Source organism: Cyclopterus lumpus, chromosome 4 (assembly GCF_009769545.1).
Source record: "Cyclopterus lumpus isolate fCycLum1 chromosome 4, fCycLum1.pri, whole genome shotgun sequence".
In the NCBI taxonomy this organism is placed as follows: Eukaryota; Metazoa; Chordata; class Actinopteri; order Perciformes; family Cyclopteridae; genus Cyclopterus; species Cyclopterus lumpus.
The window spans coordinates 4,299,952-4,320,837 of record NC_046969.1 but is presented as its reverse complement, the minus strand read 5'-3'; the positions used below and the strand labels follow the sequence as shown (position 1 = coordinate 4,320,837).

At 40.8% G+C, this 20,886-nt stretch overlaps 1 protein-coding gene across 12 annotated transcripts in view; it reads right to left on the bottom strand.

The window, feature by feature from the left end:
* ptprfa (protein tyrosine phosphatase receptor type Fa) overlaps positions 1-20,886 on the bottom strand; it is a 273,794-nt gene that overhangs the window by 29,965 nt on the left and 222,943 nt on the right. For 6 of the 12 annotated variants that reach the window (XM_034530507.1, XM_034530506.1, XM_034530510.1 and 3 more), the window contains 3 exons: positions 8,917-9,074; positions 7,238-7,249; positions 1,729-1,838 (listed from right to left, as the gene is read on the bottom strand). In XM_034530507.1, coding sequence (XP_034386398.1) covers positions 1,729-1,838; positions 7,238-7,249; positions 8,917-9,074 — 280 coding nt within the window. The remainder of the gene's footprint in view (positions 1-1,728; positions 1,839-7,237; positions 7,250-8,916; positions 9,075-20,886) is intronic. The other 6 variants (XM_034530509.1, XM_034530511.1, XM_034530517.1 and 3 more) reach the window with 1 other exon arrangement.

The following is a 20,886-nucleotide window of genomic DNA, read 5'->3' as shown; positions in this document are numbered from 1 at the left end:
CACACATATACATACATATATGTATATACATACATATATGTATATATACGTGTATATATATACACGTATATACTGTATGTGTATATATATATACATATGTGTATATATATATATATATATATATATATATATATATATATATATATATATATATACAAGGCTGCTTAAAGATGTTTTGCCTTTAATTGGCACCTCTCTGTTAGATATTGTCAATGTGTCTTTGCTAACAGGCCATGTACCACATTCCTTCAAAGTAGCTGTAATTAAACCTCTCCTGAAGAAGCCCAATCTTAATCCAGAGGTGTTGGCTAACTACAGACCGATCTCTAACCTTCCCTTCCTCTCTAAGATCCTTGAGAAAGTAGTCGCAAATCAGTTGTGTGACTTTCTACATCATCATAGTTTATTTGAGGAGTTCCAGTCAGGATTTAGAAAACACCACAGCACAGAGACAGCACTGGTGAAAATTACTAATGACCTCCTAATTGCATCAGATAAAGGACTCATCTCTGTACTTGTTTTGTTAGACCTTAGTGCTGATAAAGGACTCATCTCTGTACTGGTATTATTAGACCTTAGTGCTGTGTTCGACACCATTGACCATGACATCCTATTACAGAGACTGGATCAGTCGATTGGCATTTCAGGTAATGCACTAAGTTGATTTAAATCCTATTTATCAGATCAATCAAAATTTGTATTCGTAAACGATGAAGCCTCGATGACCACCAACGTTAATTATGGGGTTCCACAAGGTTCTGTGCTTGGACCAATTTTATTTACCTTATATATGCTTCTTTTGTGCAACATTATCAGGAAACACTCCATAAACTTCCATTGTTATGCAGATGTTACTCAATTATATATATCGATCAAACCAGAGGAGACCAACCAGCTCGCTAAACTTCAAGCATGTCTTAAAGACATAAAAACATGGATGACCTGCAACTTCCTGATGTTAAACTCAGACAAAAGTGAAGTTATTTTACTGGGCCCTGAACACTTCAGAGATCAATTATCTGGTGATGTGGTTTCTGTAGATGGCATTGCCCTGGCATCCAACACCACTGTAAAGAATCTCGCCGTTATCTTTGATCGGGACTCCCATGTGAAAGCAAATCTCAAGGACTGCATTTTTTCATCTACGTAACATTTCAAAAATCAGGCACATCTTGTCTCAAAAAGATGCAGAAAAAACTGGTTCACGCGTTTGTTACTTCTAGACTAGATTATTGCAACTCCTTATTATCAGGCTGCTCTAATAAGTCTCTTAAATCCCTCCAGTTGATCCAGAATGCTGCAGCTCGTGTACTCACAAAAACTAAGAAAAGAGATCACATGACTCCTGTATTAGCTGCTCTGCACTGGCTCCCTGTAAAATCAAGAATCACATTTAAAATTCTCCTCCTCACCTACAAAGCCTTGATTGGTGATGCACCATCATATCTTAAGGAGCTTGTAGTACCATATTGCCCCACTAGAGAGCTGCGCTCACTAAATGCGGGGCTACTCGTGGTTCCTAGAGTCAAAATTAGGATGGGAGCCAGAGCCTTCAGTTATCAAGCTCGTCTTTTATGGAACCAGCTTCCACTTTCAGTCCGGGAGGCAGACACAGTCACCTCATTTAAGAGTAAACTTTCCTCTTTAATAGTGCTCATAGTTAGGGCTGAATCAGGTTGTGTGTGTGTGTGTGTGTGTGTGTGTGTGTGTATGTGTGTGTGTCCATGCCTTGTGTCTGATAGTTGAGTCTCCTCATCTCCACAGGGTCTGAGGAGTGGGCCAGCAGTGAGTCTTTGACCCCCGCCATGTGCTCATCCTTGGCTGGGGATGTTCGTTTCCTGGGGATGAAGAAGTGGCGAGAGAATGTAACCAAGTAAGTCCACGCTTTATCTCAAACTAGGAACAATTTTAGAATTACATTTTCGACACAAAGTGGAACATCTTGGGAAGACAACACAGAGAACAGGGTTGTATCTACGAAGATTGGGATGGCCAGCAGCTGATGATCCACAACATATTGCATTTAGTTTTCTTAAATTGATGGAGGTCCAGATGAAAATACAGTTTGTTTCAATTATTGACAAAAAACAAAATTCCCATGAACCATTAGCGTGCACTCTTTACACGTTTGACATGAATCCATCCTGGATGGGCACTGGAGATCAAGTCACCAGTGAAGAAGGAGTTCCACAAGGTGTGTAATGTTTAGATGTTCCTCAGTTGAGTTGTTGTGGAAGGATTAGGATGTTAGGGTAAGGATGCTTTTGGAAAGCATGGTAGGCATTGCCCAGCTGAAAGCTTTGATGACCTTCATGTCGCTGTGATGTACATACCAGTCATGACCTTTAACCTCTAATGCAGTGGGTGGAATACCATGAGCATTGAATACTGTCTGGAGTCTAGGGAGGAGGAGCCAAGAGGACATGACAACAGGTGTTGTTGCAGTCTTTCTTTGTTCTCAAGCACACGTGAGAAATGCAACTTGGCATCTGGAAACGGGGTTTGGACTTTTTCGGACGCAATTCTCCAAATGATGTCGCTTCATACAGTGAGCGTCTGCATAGATTCAAAGATTCTATTACAAGCCTGATGTTATACGATAATAAGTGACTTTGTCTGCTAAATGTTAAACACGCAGGTTTTTGGAATGGTCTAAATGTGCACTCGGGGCCATCCAGCAGCTAATAATGGATCAGGTCTGGAGTAACGCTTCGGTTGTGGTGTGCACAACTGGACCTGTGCCCAACCCCCGTCAACTCAGTGAACTCAGAAATAGTTTGGGACATTTTGGGAAATGTGCTCATTATTTTGTCCAGATGGATATTCATCTCATAGTTTGTGTTTAGTACGGAGATGGAGTCAGGACACAGTTGGTCCATCAAAAGTCTGCACCAGCCCCTCTAAAGCTCCCCAACCCTAACCCCAAACCTAACACAATTTATTTGTTTTGATTCTTGTATATACACTCGCATGACTTTTAAATACTTATTATTGAAATATGATGTATTCATTATTTATTCCCATATTAGGTCCACACGGTAGGGGGTGGCACACATATTTATTTCATCGGCTGAGAGAGGCCTTTTAATACCACATGCAGATATGTTTCATTGTATGATGTGTTTAAGACTACCTTTACTTTTAACATTAACAATAATAGCTGTTTAGGGTTAATGACCAGAACATATCAATACATACCAACCCATTGAAATGAAGGCACAGAGAAAGCGCCGTGAGAGCACACTGTGCTATTTTCTAGAACTACCATTTGAAGCAAATGGATATATCTGTGTCATAACGAAGGGGGAGGATGTACTGAAAGAGACATACAAGTAGAACTGGGATACAAAATAGATATGTAGAGAATATCAAAACCGCAGACAAGGTGTAATCAAGAAGACTCATCTCTCTCCTGTGCTCTACCCACAGTACAGGAACTGAAGGAAACAGACCCTGAACGGAAGGAATCTATAATGAACTTTGACCCCATCCTCTTTATTAAAGGACACTCTCTCTACACCTCTGAGTCTGTTTATCACGAGTCTCGCCTCCAAGTCCCGGGTTGCCACAACATATTTGGGAAAGTCATTGGTGATAAAGTCAGAAAACAATTTGAAGAACTTTAATGAAATCAAGATCGCCCTTGTTCATACATAAGATATTCAATTGAGAAGTTATGCATGTCACAGTCTAAAATAAAAGCAACAGCCATGGACATCCCTTCATCCAGACATGATGAAGACATGATGAAGACATCATGAAGACATCATGAAGACAGTGATGAAGACAGTGATGAAGACATCATGAAGACATGATGAAGACAGTGATGAAGACAGTGATGATGACATGATGAAGACATGATGAAGACATGATGAAGACATCGTGAAGACATCGTGAAGACATCGTGAAGACATGATGAAGACAGTGATGAAGACAGTGATGATGACATGATGAAGACAGTGATGAAGACAGTGATGAAGACATCGTGAAGACATCGTGAAGACAGTGATGAAGACATCATGAAGACAGTGATGAAGACATGATGAAGACAGTGATGAAGACATGATGAAGACAGTGATAAAGACATGATGAAGACATGATGAAGACAGTGATGAAGACATGATGAAGACAGTGATGAAGACATGATGAAGACATGATGAAGACATCATGAAGACAGTAATGAAGACAGTGATAAAGACATAATGAAGACATGATGAAGACAGTGATGAAGACATGATGAAGACAGTGACAAAGACATGATGAAGACATGATGAAGACAGTGACAAAGACATGTTGAAGACATGATGAAGACTGATGAAGACATGATAAAGACAGGATGAAGACATGATGAAGACATGATGAAGACAGTGATGAAGACATGATGAAGACAGTGATAAAGACATGATGAAGACATGATGAAGACATCATGAAGACATGATGAAGACAGTGATGAAGACAGTGATGAAGACATGATGAAGACAGTGATAAAGACATCATGAAGACATGATGAAGACAGTGATGAAGACATGATGAAGACATGATGAAGACAGTGATGAAGACAGTGATGAAGACAGTGATAAAGACATGATGAAGACAGTGATAAAGACATCATGAAGACATCATGAAGACAGTGATGAAGACAGTGATGAAGACATGATTAAGACATAATGAAGACATGATGAAGACGTGATGAAGACAGTGATAAAGACATGATGAAGACATGATGAAGAGAGTGATGAAGACATGATGAAGACAGTGGTGAAGACATGATGAAGACAGTGATGGAGACGTGATGAAGACAGTGATGAAGACATGATGAAGACAGTGATAAAGACATGATGAAGACATGATGAAGACAGTGATAAAGACATGATGAAGACATGATGAAGACGTGATGAAGACAGTGATAAAGACATGATGAAGACAGTGATGAAGACATGATGAAGACATGATGAAGACAGTGATGATGACATGATGAAGACATGATGAAGACATGATGAAGACAGTGATAAAGACATGATGAAGACATGATGAAGACAGTGATGAAGACAGTGATGAAGACATGATGAAGACATGATGAAGACAGTGATAACGACATCATGAAGACATGATGAAGACAGTGATGAAGACATGATGAAGACATGATGAAGACAGTGATGAAGACAGTGATGAAGACATGATGAAGACATGATGAAGACAGTGATAAAGACATCATGAAGACATCATGAAGACAGTGATGAAGACAGTGATGTAGACATGATTAAGACATAATGAAGACATGATGAAGACGTGATGAAGACAGTGATAAAGACATGATGAAGACATGATGAAGAGAGTGATGAAGACATGATGAAGACATGATGAAGACAGTGATGAAGACAGTGATGAAGACATGATGAAGACAGTGATGGAGACATGATGAAGACAGTGATGAAGACATGATGAAGACATGATGAAGACAGTGATGTAGACATGATGAAGACAGTGATGAAGACATGATGAAGACAGTGATAAAGACATGATGAAGACATGATGAAGACATCATGAAGACATGATGAAGACAGTGATGAAGACAGTGATAAAGACATGATGAAGACATAATGAAGACAGTGATGAAGACATGATGAAGACATGATGAAGACGTGATGAAGACAGTGATAAAGACAAGATGAAGACAGTGATAAAGACAAGATGAAGACAGTGATGAAGACATGATGAAGACAGTGATGAAGACAGTGATAAAGACATGATGAAGACATGATGAAGACAGTGATGAAGACAGTGATAAAGACATGATGAAGACATGATGAAGACAGTGATGAAGACATGTTGAAGACATGATGAAGACTGATGAAGACATGATGAAGACATGATGAAGACAGTGATGTAGACATGATGAAGACAGTGATGAAGACAGTGATAAAGACATGATGAAGACATGATGAAGACATCATGAAGACATGATGAAGACAGTGATGAAGACAGTGATAAAGACATGATGAAGACATAATGAAGACAGTGATGAAGACATGATGAAGACATGATGAAGACGTGACGAAGACAGTGACAAAGACAAGATGAAGACAGTGATAAAGACAAGATGAAGACAGTGATGAAGACATGATGAAGACAGTGATGAAGACAGTGATAAAGACATGATGAAGACAGTGATGAAGACAGTGATGAAGACATGATGAAGACATGATGAAGACAGTGATGAAGACAGTGATAAAGACATGATGAAGACATGATGAAGACAGTGATGAAGACATGTTGAAGACATGATGAAGACTGATGAAGACATGATGAAGACATGATGAAGACAGTGATGTAGACATGATGAAGACAGTGATGAAGACATGATGAAGACAGTGATAAAGACATGATGAAGACATGATGAAGACATCATGAAGACATGATGAAGACAGTGATGAAGACATGATGAAGACATAATGAAGACAGTGATGAAGACATGATGAAGACATGATGAAGACGTGATGAAGACAGTGATAAAGACAAGATGAAGACAGTGATAAAGACAAGATGAAGACAGTGATGAAGACATGATGAAGACAGTGATGAAGACAGTGATAAAGACATGATGAAGACAGTGATGAAGACAGTCATGAAGACATGATGAAGACATGATGAAGACATGATGAAGACAGTGATAAAGACATGATGAAAACATGATGAAGACATGATGAAGACATGATAAAGACAGTGATAAAGACATCATGAAGACAGTGATGAAGACATGATGAAGACATAATGAAGACAGTGATGAAGACATGATGAAGACATAATGAAGATAGTGAGGTCGGCAGCAAACACAGTTATGGCCTATTGGAGTGATGGCCTCCAGGTGAGAGAGGAAGTGGATTTGTTTTGCAGCTGCAGGTGTGTGAGGTGAACCAAACTCCGAAGGAGGATGAGAGCTGAGCAGCAGAAGACACACTCAAAGAACGCTCTCACACACTCTGACACACACACTTCAGAGCTGTCAGTTGAAGGCAACATGTCTCCAGATGCTCAGAGAAGCTGGAATGACGCTGTGATGCTGAAAAGTGCAGCAGAAACTTCACCACGTCATTGTCAGAAAGAACCTTGAGGCTGTGTATGCGTGTGTGTGTGAGTGTGTGTGCGTGTGTGTGTGTGAGAGTGTGTGTGTGTGAATGTGAGGGTAGGTGTGTGTGGGTGTGTGAGTGTGTCTGTAAGTACGAACAGAGGCACTCACCTCTCTTGGTTGCTGTATCCACAGGAAGCAGTCAAAGGGTGAACAGGAAGCAGTCAGAGGGTGAACAGGAAGCAGAGGGAGAAAGGGTTCATTTACAAGCTGTCAGCAGTGTGAGGGCCACACAGTGCGCATTACAGCACCTTACTTATTGCTCCACTCTTTATCTGACCCACAGCCTTACACACATCTTCTTTTATTGCCATTTACAATTATGCAGTGAGGAATATTAGGCGTCGGTGCCTTCTTACCATGAATTATAGTCATCTCAATCTTACTTAAACCTAGCATGATTTTAGAGTAGAGAGCCAGATTAACAGAGGGCCCCGTTTGTGCACTCCGCATGTTTCCTGTTGCCAACTTGAAACCTGCTTGTTAGGGTGGCAACAGAGAAACCACAGAGATGCCTGTTAGCACTGGACTAACGGTCAATATGGTGGATAATCCGTGACAGACAGGTCTCTCAGCCAGTGGTTCCATGTGTGAAACAAGAGGTCAGTGTAACATTGGTATTTCAGCAGTGGCATTGTAACTAAGTATTTCACCATCTTTTCCTAAGCCGTACACGTAGTTTTGTTGCCTAAAGCCAACTTGTTGTTTTCTGTGAAGACAGAAGTTTATTTTGAAAGGACCGAATGCACGTAAAGAAATGTACACGTGTTGTAGGTTTTCATAGGAAAATGCACACAAAATGAGCAACTTTTCGTGAGATGTGTGAGGATAAGGTAGAAGATGGACTAATGCACGCAATGTTTCAGTAAGTTATTCACAATAACAATTAGAATATCAAAGTTATTAATTATTAATAGTAATGTATAACACAATAAAAATGGTACTATTAAATATATTCATTTAATTTTACAATGTTTTCATATCTGGTGGATGGTGTCAGTAAATTTGTGTGACATCACTTATACCGTGTGAATGAACAAAACTCTGGTGTATTTAATGGATGGCTACAAGCCACATCGTCTGTCATTATTCACAGAGAGGCGGAACAATAAGACAATAAGTCAATAAGTCAACAAGGCAATAAGAGTGCAGTCTGAAGCACGTCTCACAGAGCGCTGGCCAGCTGTGTGGAATAAATACGCATTGGTCTCACTCAACTGTGGATTGTGGCGCTCGTCATTTACAGGAAGGGATCACCAGTTTTTAAAAAGAGATGATTACAGCCTCTAAGGCTCTAGTGGTCTTATTCAAATTGCAAAGTAAAGTTTAATTTTAGATTCGTTATTCTTTATTACTCAACTGAAGGTCAACTTATTTTCATAATGTAAAACAATAAATGGAAAACTCAATCTACGATACTATTATGTATTTATGAACATGTTGATTTATAAGAATGTAAAATGCAGTTGGAGAGGCTTTCCTTGTGGCCTCACTGAACGCGAATGAGCAGAAGGTTGGAGCAGAGCGACGGCCAGAAGGAAGGGTTAGGGGTTAAGGGTTACGGGTTAGGTCAGACCCCTCAGCAGCTCCAGATGTTGGACCCGAACACAGGAAGTACGAGCCAACTGTTAGCCTACAAGAGGCGGGGCCTTCGGGCTCGCTCGGAGAAGACAAAAGTCTGTCCGTTAGCTCCACGGGGCAATGCTTAGTGTGTGTGTGTGGCGAGTGTTTGGTTGACAGGCGGTGGCTGCCCTCACATTTAAGAGTCTACTGTGGAAAAATAGACTCACCTCTTGAAGAGCAGAATGGCAATGACTATGATGATGATGAGAATGACCGCCAGCACCGGACCCATCACCCACAGCATCTCTGGGTCCTCAGTTTGTCGAGTCATCCCACTGTGGAGCTTCACCATGATGGGCTCAGAGAACGGGCTGGCTGCAAACGTCTGCAAATGACCAGAGGGATGATCCAGAGTCAGTTCACAGTCACTTAGGAGTACATACCAGAGCAGATCAGGGTATAATACTGAGAGTATGACGGTACTCTATAAGCTTGTGCTCATAGAGTACACTAGCGTCATACTCTCCTGGGGTTCAGCACTGCTAGAGGTCAACACCTTTTATCTTTTCAAGATGAATCAAGAGGATGCTTGCCTTCGATACTACAAGGGCTACAAACTGGTTCTCTTACTTTGGACCAGCTTTCCTCAAACTAAATGTATGGTGAAAGATATTCATTAACAACATTTCTTCCCTGACAAAACAAAAATGATTCCAAAATGTGAAATATAAACGGACAGATTCATGAACCAAATGCATCCACAAAGCCACAACAAAAAAAGTTAAGAAGCAGCAACAAAGCAGCTTGGAGAAGGCTGACATTTACACAAAGCTACCCTAACAGTTAAGGTTCCATTATAAAGGGCGATGTATGTGGAGTCACACTAACCGTACTTTTGTTGGCTGTTTATCGGCTAGGAGAGGAATGGGTGCAGGATTAATAGGTTTATTAAATGGATAGTTTTGTATTAATATCTTCTAAATGATTCAAGTTGAGGAATGACTACTGGACAGTCAGTTATATTACATTGTGGTATAAACAAGTCACAATCCTTCTTTGCTGACCTCGGGAAACATAAGAACAACACCTGTAACATGTCCACATCAACACAGCTGTAGGCCCAGAACCTTTTGAGGACCAAACATCATAGAACGAGTGAAACATTCAAATGTCTACAAGGAGTCAAATAAATATACAAACTAATTTAAAAGAATTGTGCCAAAATGAACTCACCTCTTCCTCAAAGCATACTCTTAGAAATAAAAGTGCTAACTACAATGGGTTCATTTGCTTGTCCTCATAGGAGAACCCTCTTTAGTTCCAGGTTGAACCTTTTATAAAGGTTCAACCTGAAACCCTTTCATAGGGTTCTGCCTAGAACCCAATATGAAGAACAATCCATAGAACGATCTGGGAGATATTCCACCAAGACATCCCTCTCCGGAGGTTTTATCCAGAACATTTCAACCTTCTAAGGGTGTTAACAAAATCCCACGAGGTGGTTCTATGAAGAACCTTTTCTATAAAGTGCTGACGCTGAGATGCAGCGCAACCCACAACAATCATGGTTCCAAATAAATCATTTGCGGGGGAAGGGCTGGATTATGTGCGTTTTGACAACCATGCTTTCAATCCTTGAAGAGCTCTTCCTTCCAGAAATGTTTTCTTGGCTCAAAAGGATTCTTTGGGTTCAGAAGCACATGGTTCTGGGTAGAACTCCAGCCCTTATTTCTAAGACCAACCCATATTTCCATGGACCAACCAATTCTTCGCCAAATGATGACCCTGTATCAAACAACCAACAACTAGTTTTAACTTGTTTTTTATTGTCTCATAAACAACAGTGAAATAAGTATGGGGGACATATTTTGATAAACCATTCGGCAGCTATACTATTTTCAGTTTACCAGCCCTGAACAGGTGACCCACATTGTTACATGTGTGTTTAGTGAGACAGGTTGTGTTGACAGGCTGATTCGGGGGAAGGCAGCTGGTTAATTGTGACGGTGGGGGGGCTCGTGAATACCAGGTGAGACAGACAGAGGCAGGCTGCTGTGCTGGCTGTGCTGGATGTGGGAGTGTACGGATCATTGTGAAGAGGAGGACAGGGAGGAAGGAAGGGGATTCACACCAGTGAGGACACATCTAATCATGCAAACCACTTCACAGGGCCTTCTGGACCTGAGCCAGCCCTGGATCCTTCCCTGACACCATTAGACAGCAGGGCAGCCTCTCCTATCCAAAGCACACCCCTGCTAGCAGACACATGATGTCTTAGAAGTTTTCAGGCTGAGCCACTTATTATCCATCACTCTTTCAAATGAGTTCAAGTCTATCTTTAGCTCACTTAGATGCATTACCAATTATATCAAACATTTTAGTGTTGTATGTGTATATTAAACCATACCTAACAGATGATTATAGTTTAATACCAACATCTCTAACAGTGGGCTCACCAAGTTAATTGCTCAAATATGACACCAAATAATCCTACATGCACTGGAGCTTTGAATCATATCATACGTGTAGTTTGTTGAGCTCAGTTTATAAACCGATGAGTTTAAATTATAGTTACTTGAATGCCCCGTGAGCCTCATACAGAAACCTGGGTCTGGAACAAGAGACTACTTAACAACTTGTGTTGTAGTAAACTGTAATAAACTAATATTGAGAGTATTACAATAGTCCAAAACTTGTGCTTAACAACGGTGTTAAAGTTACAGAAAGTATTTTTACTATTTCACCTCACAACATAGTGCCTTAAAACTCCATTGCCATTGGAAAACAATTCATTCCTAAAGATCCATGCTGTTGTATGAGTGACATATCCTCTCACAGTGTAGTTTAATGTGAAAGATCTTTTTACGACTGCATTCACACCCATTGCAGGCCAGATCTGTGTTGAGCAGATGTTGTTTTTTGGAACTTGGTCATTTTGCTATATTCTGCTGCCCTCCAGATTTGTAAACAGTTGGATGTTGGCACCGTGATGAAGATGAAATAGGAGTCACGTAATTCACTTTAAGTAACTGTGTCTGCTTGTCACTTTATGTTGTGTGAGACAAGTGCATTAGGTTGGACTGTGTTCGCCGATGAGCCCATAAATATTCCTGTGAGCCTAACGGGTGTCTGGCTCCACCTCGGCTGCGGCTGCAGCGCCGCCGGCTGAGCACTGTAAACACCATTTAAGAATGCTGCTTGTTAAAAACAATGTCACCCCCACGACCGGCTTCCTTATTGATTCATTAATTTCAACACAGTTTCCACACACTCTTGAGCTTGTGATACCGGGGCCGACGTTACAAATTAATTATCCATGACCTTTGAGGCTGAAAGACATTTGTTGAACATTTGTCATGTGGGAGAATTCTGAAATTAAACAAATGCGTTATGACTTGCGATGGTCTGAGACCGTTGCAAACGCATTAAGATCTACGCATACATAATGTAAATCTAGTGCATTTGGATGGGTGTTTACTTCACTCTCTAGATGGAATCAAGCAAGCTTTTTAATCTGACGGCATCTACCAAAACTATTTACATGATGTATTAAGTGTATTCTAAAAACAAATTGAAGGAAACGTGATTCAGAATCATGTCTTTTCAGGATGATGTACAAAATGTGATAACTTTTCTGGTGAACACCCAGATACTTTATAAACATGTTATTCTGGTAATTTTCTCCTGCATGAATTTATTGTAGAAATGTCTACATATATGGGAAGGAAAACAGGCACACTTCAAAATATCCACACATAATCTTATGATGCAGTAAGGCTCTCAGACATTCTGTGTTGCTTTCAAATATTAATTACTTTTCGCATTTAAAGTTATCTCTGCTGAGTCAACACATGTTTCTGCATTATTTACATTTCCTTCCTGTCTTTTGATTGGGGAAGTAAACTCTTGTGCATGTGGCACCTATTCACCTCAATTATAAATTACGTTGTTTTAATTAATGTATAAACCCCTGGACTTTAATAGCTGGACTTCAGAAAAGATTCTGCTTATTTTCAATACTTTCAATTACAATATATCTCATAGATTTCTAGAATAAATTCAGAATACTTGAAGGTATATTACATACAAGTCCTAATATTACTGTAGTAAAGTCCTAATATTACAAGAATAAAGTCCTAATATGGTGAGAATAAAGTCCCAATATTACAAGAATAATGTCCTAATATGGTGAGAATAAAGTCCTAATATTACAGAAAAAAGTCCCAATATTACAAGAATAATGTCTTAATATTAGGGAAATAAAGTCCCAATATTACAAGAATTATGTCCTCGTGCTATGAGAATGAAGTCTTAATATTACGAGAATAAAGACCTAATATTACAAGAATAAAGTCCTAATATTATGAGAATAAAGTCATAGGTTTCAGAATAAAATAAATGTATATTAATAGGGATAAAGAGTTATTTTAGGATAAAAAAACGTATTAATGCTCTGTTGTTGTAAACAGATAAGAGCAGTCATGTGTCAAACATGCTGATGACCTGAAGTCACAGGTTTCACCGATAAGACCCTGATCGTATCATCACAGGAAATGAAACCAGTCACATGATGTCAATAAAGACCAGAGCTCACTCATGATGTGAAAGGCAGCCAGAATCCACCTGCCCTGTAGTCTGCTGTGAATTACGTCATTGGTGTTATGTGCAGCTGCAGGTAACTGGACCCAAATGCCGTCAACATGGGGGAAAGGCAACTTTATTGCTCAACAGGATTCAAAGCAGACAAAACAAGCTCACACACAAGCTCTTCCACGATCTAGACAAGACGAACCGACAAAGGGGAATGACACGAACAGGACTTAAATACAGAGGGCTGGTGCAGGTGATTGGACACAGGAGGAAACAATCAGGGACAGGGCAGACAATCACAGGGACAGGAAGTGCAGAGAAACAGAGGACACAAGAGACATGGACTTCAAAATAAAACAGGAAACACGACACAACACTACAGATCCGCTACAGATCCTGACAATTGGGGCCTGACGGACAGAGTCATGGAGGGCCTCTCTGGAGGAGACTATCTCTTCATCCAAATGGGGAACGTAAACTAACAGAACACATTCACTGTGAGATCTGAGGAAAGTCAAAATAACTGTCAAGGAATGCTAAAGCATGCACATATGACTCAATATAACCTTTCACTAACAGATTATAATTCTACCCGTTTATTCTCTTGCTAATTTGCAGCTGTTTTTAGATGTTTACACAAAATATAACTTTATATGAACTATCATCAGAACCGTTGTATGAATACATTGAATTATGTCATAGCTGTTGTATTGCTGAGGACCCAAAGGAGAGCTGTTTCGAGAGGGAGGCTGTTTGGATGAATTTGTATTTTTATGTAGGCATCTGCACGAGTTGATTAATACATCTTACGATCATGTTGTTCTTTACGGTGTTTCTAATCCACAGATTGTCAAGAAATGACATTTGTAGAGCAGCAGTATTGAGCTGGTGGATACTTTCACATGATCCCGGCTCCCCCTGTCCTGTTGGCGCCCTGGCCGACTCCGATTCCCCGTGTCCCGACGCTCGTGTTTCCTGTTTTATTCTGAAATCCTCGTCTCTTGTGTCCTCTGTTTCTCTGCACTTCCTGTCCCTGTGATTGTCTGCCCTGTCCCTGATTGTTTCCTCCTATGTCCAATCACCTGCACCAGCCCTGTGCATTTAAACCCTGTTTGTGTCATTCCCCTTGGTCAGTTTGTCTTGTTTGATTGCTACAGATCACGTGTGTGAGTCCATCTTTTTGATTCTTCTGCTGGAATAATTCTTCAAGGAAAGAATAAAGTTGCTTTTTGACGTTGTCGCCGTTTGGGTCCAGTTCCTGCGGCTACCCCATAACATCTCTTTTAGGCAATTGTGCGGTGGTGAGAGAAATGAAGCTTGTATTCAAGTGGAATAAAGTTGTTGATTAAGTAGTGGAGTTGACTTGATGAAAGGTGTTTGTCACTGAGCAAATATGTGCCCTGTGGAGTTTCTTTCATTAATGGTACTAAGGATCAACATTCTAATGAGCGGGATCCTGTTCTGCTCATCTTGTGCTTTACTGACTACGAAGATGCTTATGTGCAATAGGATGCCGGTGGTGCAGTGGTTTTACTCTATTTGAGGTTTGATAACATGTTCGGCTTATCAGCCTCTTCAGCTTTCTCAGCCTTCTTTTGTCTGACATATTACTTGAGCTACAAAACTAAATTCTTTATTTTCTCCAATTGACAGTTTTCACGTCTTTTAGGCGGCACAGAAGCGTATTCTAAAGTATATTTAGGAAATATCGGGGCAGGGGGGTGGGGAGAGTTTGGAGGTCATCAATCTCAGTGGCGCTTCCTGATAGATAGTAAACCTTCAGGGGTGAAAAATGTACCGCTGCTCCAGGCTGGATATGAGGAGGTGGGCTGAGCGAAGCAAAACAAGTGTATTAATAGCAGTGGGAGGATGAACATTTCACTGTTGTTTCCTTTGTCCATAATCTCCCACCAGAAAAAAAGAGCCCTTGACTCATACAATAAGCAGAAACAATGTGTGATTCTAATGCATTTTGACAGCTCTGTTATTTCCCAGAACTCTTGAAGATTTCCGCCTTCCGCTCGCCACTCCTGTAATATGACAAACTGGATCCTATCGTGTGGGCTCATTGTTTTCCCTCATTCCCCAGTCCTCCGCACTGCCATCCCTCTCTCATCCCCTTGTCTTTTCTCCTCAAAGTTCAGCTTCTCTCCTACACCACAAGCTCATCCAAGCCCATTCACTCTCCGATGATTGCCGCATCCCCCCCCCTCTCAAGTGCACCCGTGCATTTCCCTCAGGTGCCCACCTCCCTCGTTCTTACCCGACTCATCCCCCCCGTTAAGCTGCCTCTCTTTCGCTCACTCTCCACCTCTCGCTCCTCTGCTCACCTCTCTGTCACTCCCACAAGGCCCAGCATTCAGAGGAAGCTGCTGTGCTCACGATCCACCCCACCTTCCTCTGCTGTAAGTTATCACACTGTTTATATGGCCTTTTTTCTTTTATCCAATTTCACACGTCCCAACTTGTTTACCAGCAGTGGGGGCCACAGAGAGCCGCAGTGCCCTTTTGCTTCATTCTCCAGCACCCCCCACCCCTCCCTGATTCCTTCCACTCTGCCAGCAGCTTTGCAGTAGCAATAAAAGCTAAGCTTACTTCCCGTTTTTCAATGAATGTGATTAGGTTTCTATTTTTGTACAGGCTTGAATCACATTCAGCTGAGTGTCATGTAAGGAATCCAGGCTTTGCTACTCTGTTCTTATTTAACACAATGAAACAATCATCGTCCAAGATGACACACTCTTGATGAAGGCTGAAAACGGGGCTGGGGTTACCAGGACTGAAAGAAGCCCAACACAAGTTGTATCAGCCGCATATTCCAAAGAGTCCAAACACAGAACAAGTTCATATCCATCTCCAATGGTTCCTAGAAGAAACCGCACACCCAGTATGTGAAGTGGATTTCCTTTCAGTGTCCTCACTTTTTTACCTCAACATTTCCTACATAGTCCCAAACTGACTGACCTAAAGGAAATACAGGACCCCAGTCTTTGCTGGAGTTTACCACAGAGACAGTAGTTTTGCATGACAGTCCCACATTCTATTTCCATGTTGCATTTTGTCAAGCTGATGGCATGTGGGGCATAGGTCCAGCAGCAAAGATGCTGCCTTTGTTACCACTGGCAGTAGAGGAGCACGGGTTGCTAGCTGACAGAGCACCGCTATTCTCTCTGTGGTAAACGCCAGCAAAGACTACTGATGACGTAACAGGTCTCAAAGGATTGTCCCACTTCATGGGGGAACTAACTTGTAACTCTCAAACGAGGGACAAGAAATTGGATTGACCCAGAGTCCTAGCCCTGGATCAGCTGACTTAGGTGGTGGGGTTTGTGGGGTGATGGAAACCCTTTACAGACTGATACTCACCCACCTCGGGCCCCTGACCAGACCAGCACTTGACCCCCTGCAGTTTGCCTTCCCTGATAACATAGGATATAACTTACTACCACGCTTATTACAACCTGGATATGGCTGGGAGCACAGTGAGGATCATGTTCTTCGATTTCTCCAAGAATTTGACTCTCGGAAAAGCAAAGAGGTAGTATCACAAATCTTTGTCAAAAGTCTTCCTTATAGACTTTGGGTAAGACGCAGGAGAGGAGAGCGCCAACCCACCCAATTTAGGAATATTAAGAAATAATGAGTCATTTATCTCATGGACCTACCTACAATGAGTAACCTCATATACAAACAAATCAAGGCTGTGTCGACAATAAAACAATCAACCATTGATAGCAAGCTAGCATCAATGACCTCTCCAACTCCCACTCTCCAGATGACCCCCAGAGAAGGTGAGACAGAGTGTATATCTGAGGGAACTAGTTGAGGGCCTGTCCAACCTGGGCCAGTCAGAGGAAAGGTATTTCCATCCTCATCCAAGGATCAATTAGAACCTTTCAAACCTCTGTGAATGTCATACAAAGAACTGTGGATAAGTCTTAAAGCCGACTGAGTGAATTTATTAAGTAATAGATTCATTCCAAACTTTCTGCACTTTCAGGTTTACTCTGACAATAAAAAGCAAATGGTGTGGTTACAGGAGAGCCCTCTTAAATGGCCAATGCCACGTGGCAATTCATAGATAAAGTTGGCTTTGTGGACCTTTGGAGGTCTTTAAACCTAGGCTTCACAAAAAGGAATGATCTTATTTCTTACATGTCCATCACTCAAAAAGCAGAGTAGATTTGTATCCTTTTTTTCATAGATAAAACAGTCCTAAAGAAAACAGAATAATGGCCATTGTGGAATCTGACCAAGCATCTCTGAACTTATTTGAACTTTCCTTTTCTCAAAATGGGGTGCATTGAAATTGAATACAGCTGTTTTGGCAACCAATGCTGCACACATACAGCAGACACAATGGATGATTTTCTGCTAACCAATAGATCTGACTCTATTTCACCGTCCACTTTATGGGAGACACTGAAAGTTGTATAAAGGACAGGGATAATAAATGACTCTGTATCAGAATAAAAAGCAAGAAAACTAAAACAGCAGGAGTTCATTGATTCAACAAGGAAACCAGATCAACAATACTTCATAATCCCATCACCAGAGCTATACAAAGAAAGGTTTCATCTAAAAGCAGTATGACCTTGTATCAACACAACAGACTGAACAACATTTACCTTTATGAAAAAGGTACTACAATTAACACTAATAAAGCATGCCAGCATTATATATAAAAAGAGAAGAAACCTTCAGGAGAGCAACAGAGGAGGATCCCTCTCCCCCGATGGACAGAAGCAATAGATGTCATGTGTACAGAATGAACAGCATTACAAAGTTACATAAACACATTACATGAATATGACAATGTATGAATGGAACTCCAATCCATGAAACAGAAGGAGGTAGAGAGGAGGGGGGGCGGGGGGTGGGGTGGCATCAGCAGGGCCAATGCGGCAGGCCGGCTCACCAGGCATCAGACACCGCCAGGTCCAATGGACCCTATGAGACGTGAAGTCACAAAGACTCCGGCGAGGAAGCAGAGTTAATAAGGTGCAATGGAGAGATGTAAATTCATCCATAAGGAGAGAGAGAAGAGGAGATAGGTGCTCAGTGTATCCTAAAACATCCCCCAGCAGCCTATAAGCCTATAGCAGCATATCAAGGGGCTCGACCAGGGCAAACCTGATTCAGCCCTAACTATAAGCACTATCAAACAGGAAAGTCTTAAGTCTATTCTTAAATGAGGTGACTGTGTCTGCCTCCCGGACTGAAAGTGGAAGCTGGTTCCATAAAAGAGGAGCTTGATAACTGAAGGCTTTTGCTCCCATCCTACTTTTTAGGACTCTAGGAACCACAAGTAGCCCCGCATTTAGTGAGCGCAGCTCTCTAGTGGGGCAATATGGTACTACAAGCTCCTTAAGATATGATGGTGCATCACCAATCAAGGCTTTGTAGGTGAGGAGAAGCTAATACAGGAGTAATGTGATCTCTTTTCTTAGTTGTTGTGAGTACACAAGCTGCAGCATTCTGGATTACCTGGAGGGATTTAAGAGACTTACTAGAGCAGCCTGATAATAAGGAGTTGCAGTAATCTAGTCTGGAAGTAACAAACGCGTGAACCAGCTTTTCTGCATCTTTTTGGGACAAGATGTGCCTGATTTTTGAAATGTTACGTAGATGAAAAAATGCAGTCCTTGAGATTTGCTTAACGTGGGAGTTAAAGGACAAGTCTCGGTCAAAGATAACACCGAGATTCTTTACAGTGGTGTTGGATGCCAGGGCAATGCCATCTACAGAAACCACATCACCAGATAATTGATCTCTGAGGTGTTCAGGGCCCAGTAAAATAACTTCAGTTTTGTCTGAGTTTAACATCAGGAAGTTGCAGGTCATCCATGTTTTTATGTCTTTAAGACATTCTTGAATTTTAGCGAGCTGGTTGGTCTCGTCTGGTTTGAACGATAGATATAATTGAGTATCATCTGCATAGCAATGAAAGTTTCCTGATAATGTTGCCCAAAGGAAGCATATATAAAGGTAAATAAAATTGGTCCAAGCACAGAACCTTGTGGAACTCCGTGATTAACGTTGGTGGTCATTGAGGCTTCATCGTTTACAAATACAAATTGAGATCGATCTGATAAATAGGATTTAAACCAACTTAGTGCGGTACCTGAAATGCCAATCGACTAATCCAATCTCTGTAATAGGATGTCATGATCAATGGTGTCGAACACAGTACTAAGGTCTAATAATACCAGTACGGAGATGGGTCCTTTATCTGATGCAATTAGGAGGTCATTTGTAATTTTCGCCAGTGCTGTCTCTGTGATAACAATTTTCGTTAGCATTTTGAGCAAATCAATGATAAATGCTGACTTGGAAGAACATTTATGATTACAAGAAATTAGTGGTTCCATTCAGAGTATGCAGAAAAATATATGATTCTTAGGCGAGTTGACTGGTAAGACTCAACCTTCCGCCTGTCCTATTAGAAATGTTCAAAATCTTGTGTCAAACATTGCCATTTACATTACAATTACATTACATTATCAAACTTACTCTTCAAACCAGGAAAGGTCCACTTGAATGCTTCTCTCATATCTCTCTTTTAAATGTGGATGTTAAAATACTAGCTATGCCACTGTAGTGCCACATGTGATATTTATAGATCAGACAGGTTCATCAGGCACCATCACTCTTTTGTCAATATGTATAACAGTCTAAATGTGTAGTGCATTGTATCTAAGGAATCTCCAGAAGTACTTTTAGGCAGAATTGAGTGTGATTACTTAATGCAGTATTGGAAATGTTTAGCTTTGGTCCTATATGTGTTTCCTGGATACACACACCTGTTATATAATTTACCAAAAGCATCAGTAATAACAAAATAAGATCACATTATTTTATGCACATGACAAGGACATCCCCTCAGTCCGCTTTCCTTTTGCCTTAACCAGAGAGCCCCGTACAATCTAACTGACAACATCACGGTCCATACATTCACAGGATGGGTATTGAACATAGAGTTTCATTATATGTAGATGACCTATTATTATACATGTCTTCAATATTGTGAAAAATCGATGTGAATTTGGAAGCTTTCGACTATCCACCTCTGGCTTTAAATATCTAGGGATAAATACCACTTGTGTAAATGTTAAATCTCTCATCGGCAAATTGTGTAAAGATGAATACGCTGTCTAGTTTTCTATATCTGTTTCAATGTCCGGGGAGAGGGATCCTCCTCTGTTGCTCTCCTGAAGGTTTCTTCCCTTTTTTCCCTGTGAAAGGTTATTTTTGGGGAGTTTTTCCTGATTCGATGTGAGGTCCTGGGACAGGGATGTCGTATGTGTACAGATTGTAAAGCCCTCTGAGGCAAATTTGTAATTTGTGATATTGGGCTATACAAAATAAACTGAATTGAATTGAATTGAATTGAATGTCTCTGTGTCTTTCTGTCAAGACATTTCTTCCATTCAATAGATTAGTTGATAAGTAAAGGTTTCTCAAAGACCGCCGAGAGAGACCTAAGACAAAGTGGCTTTTTGAGCATGTATCACTGGGCTAAAAACAGGCAAAATAATTATAGGTTGGTTTCAATCAAATGCTGTTGAGCTGAGACATGATCCCCAACTGCCCTAATCACAGCAAAA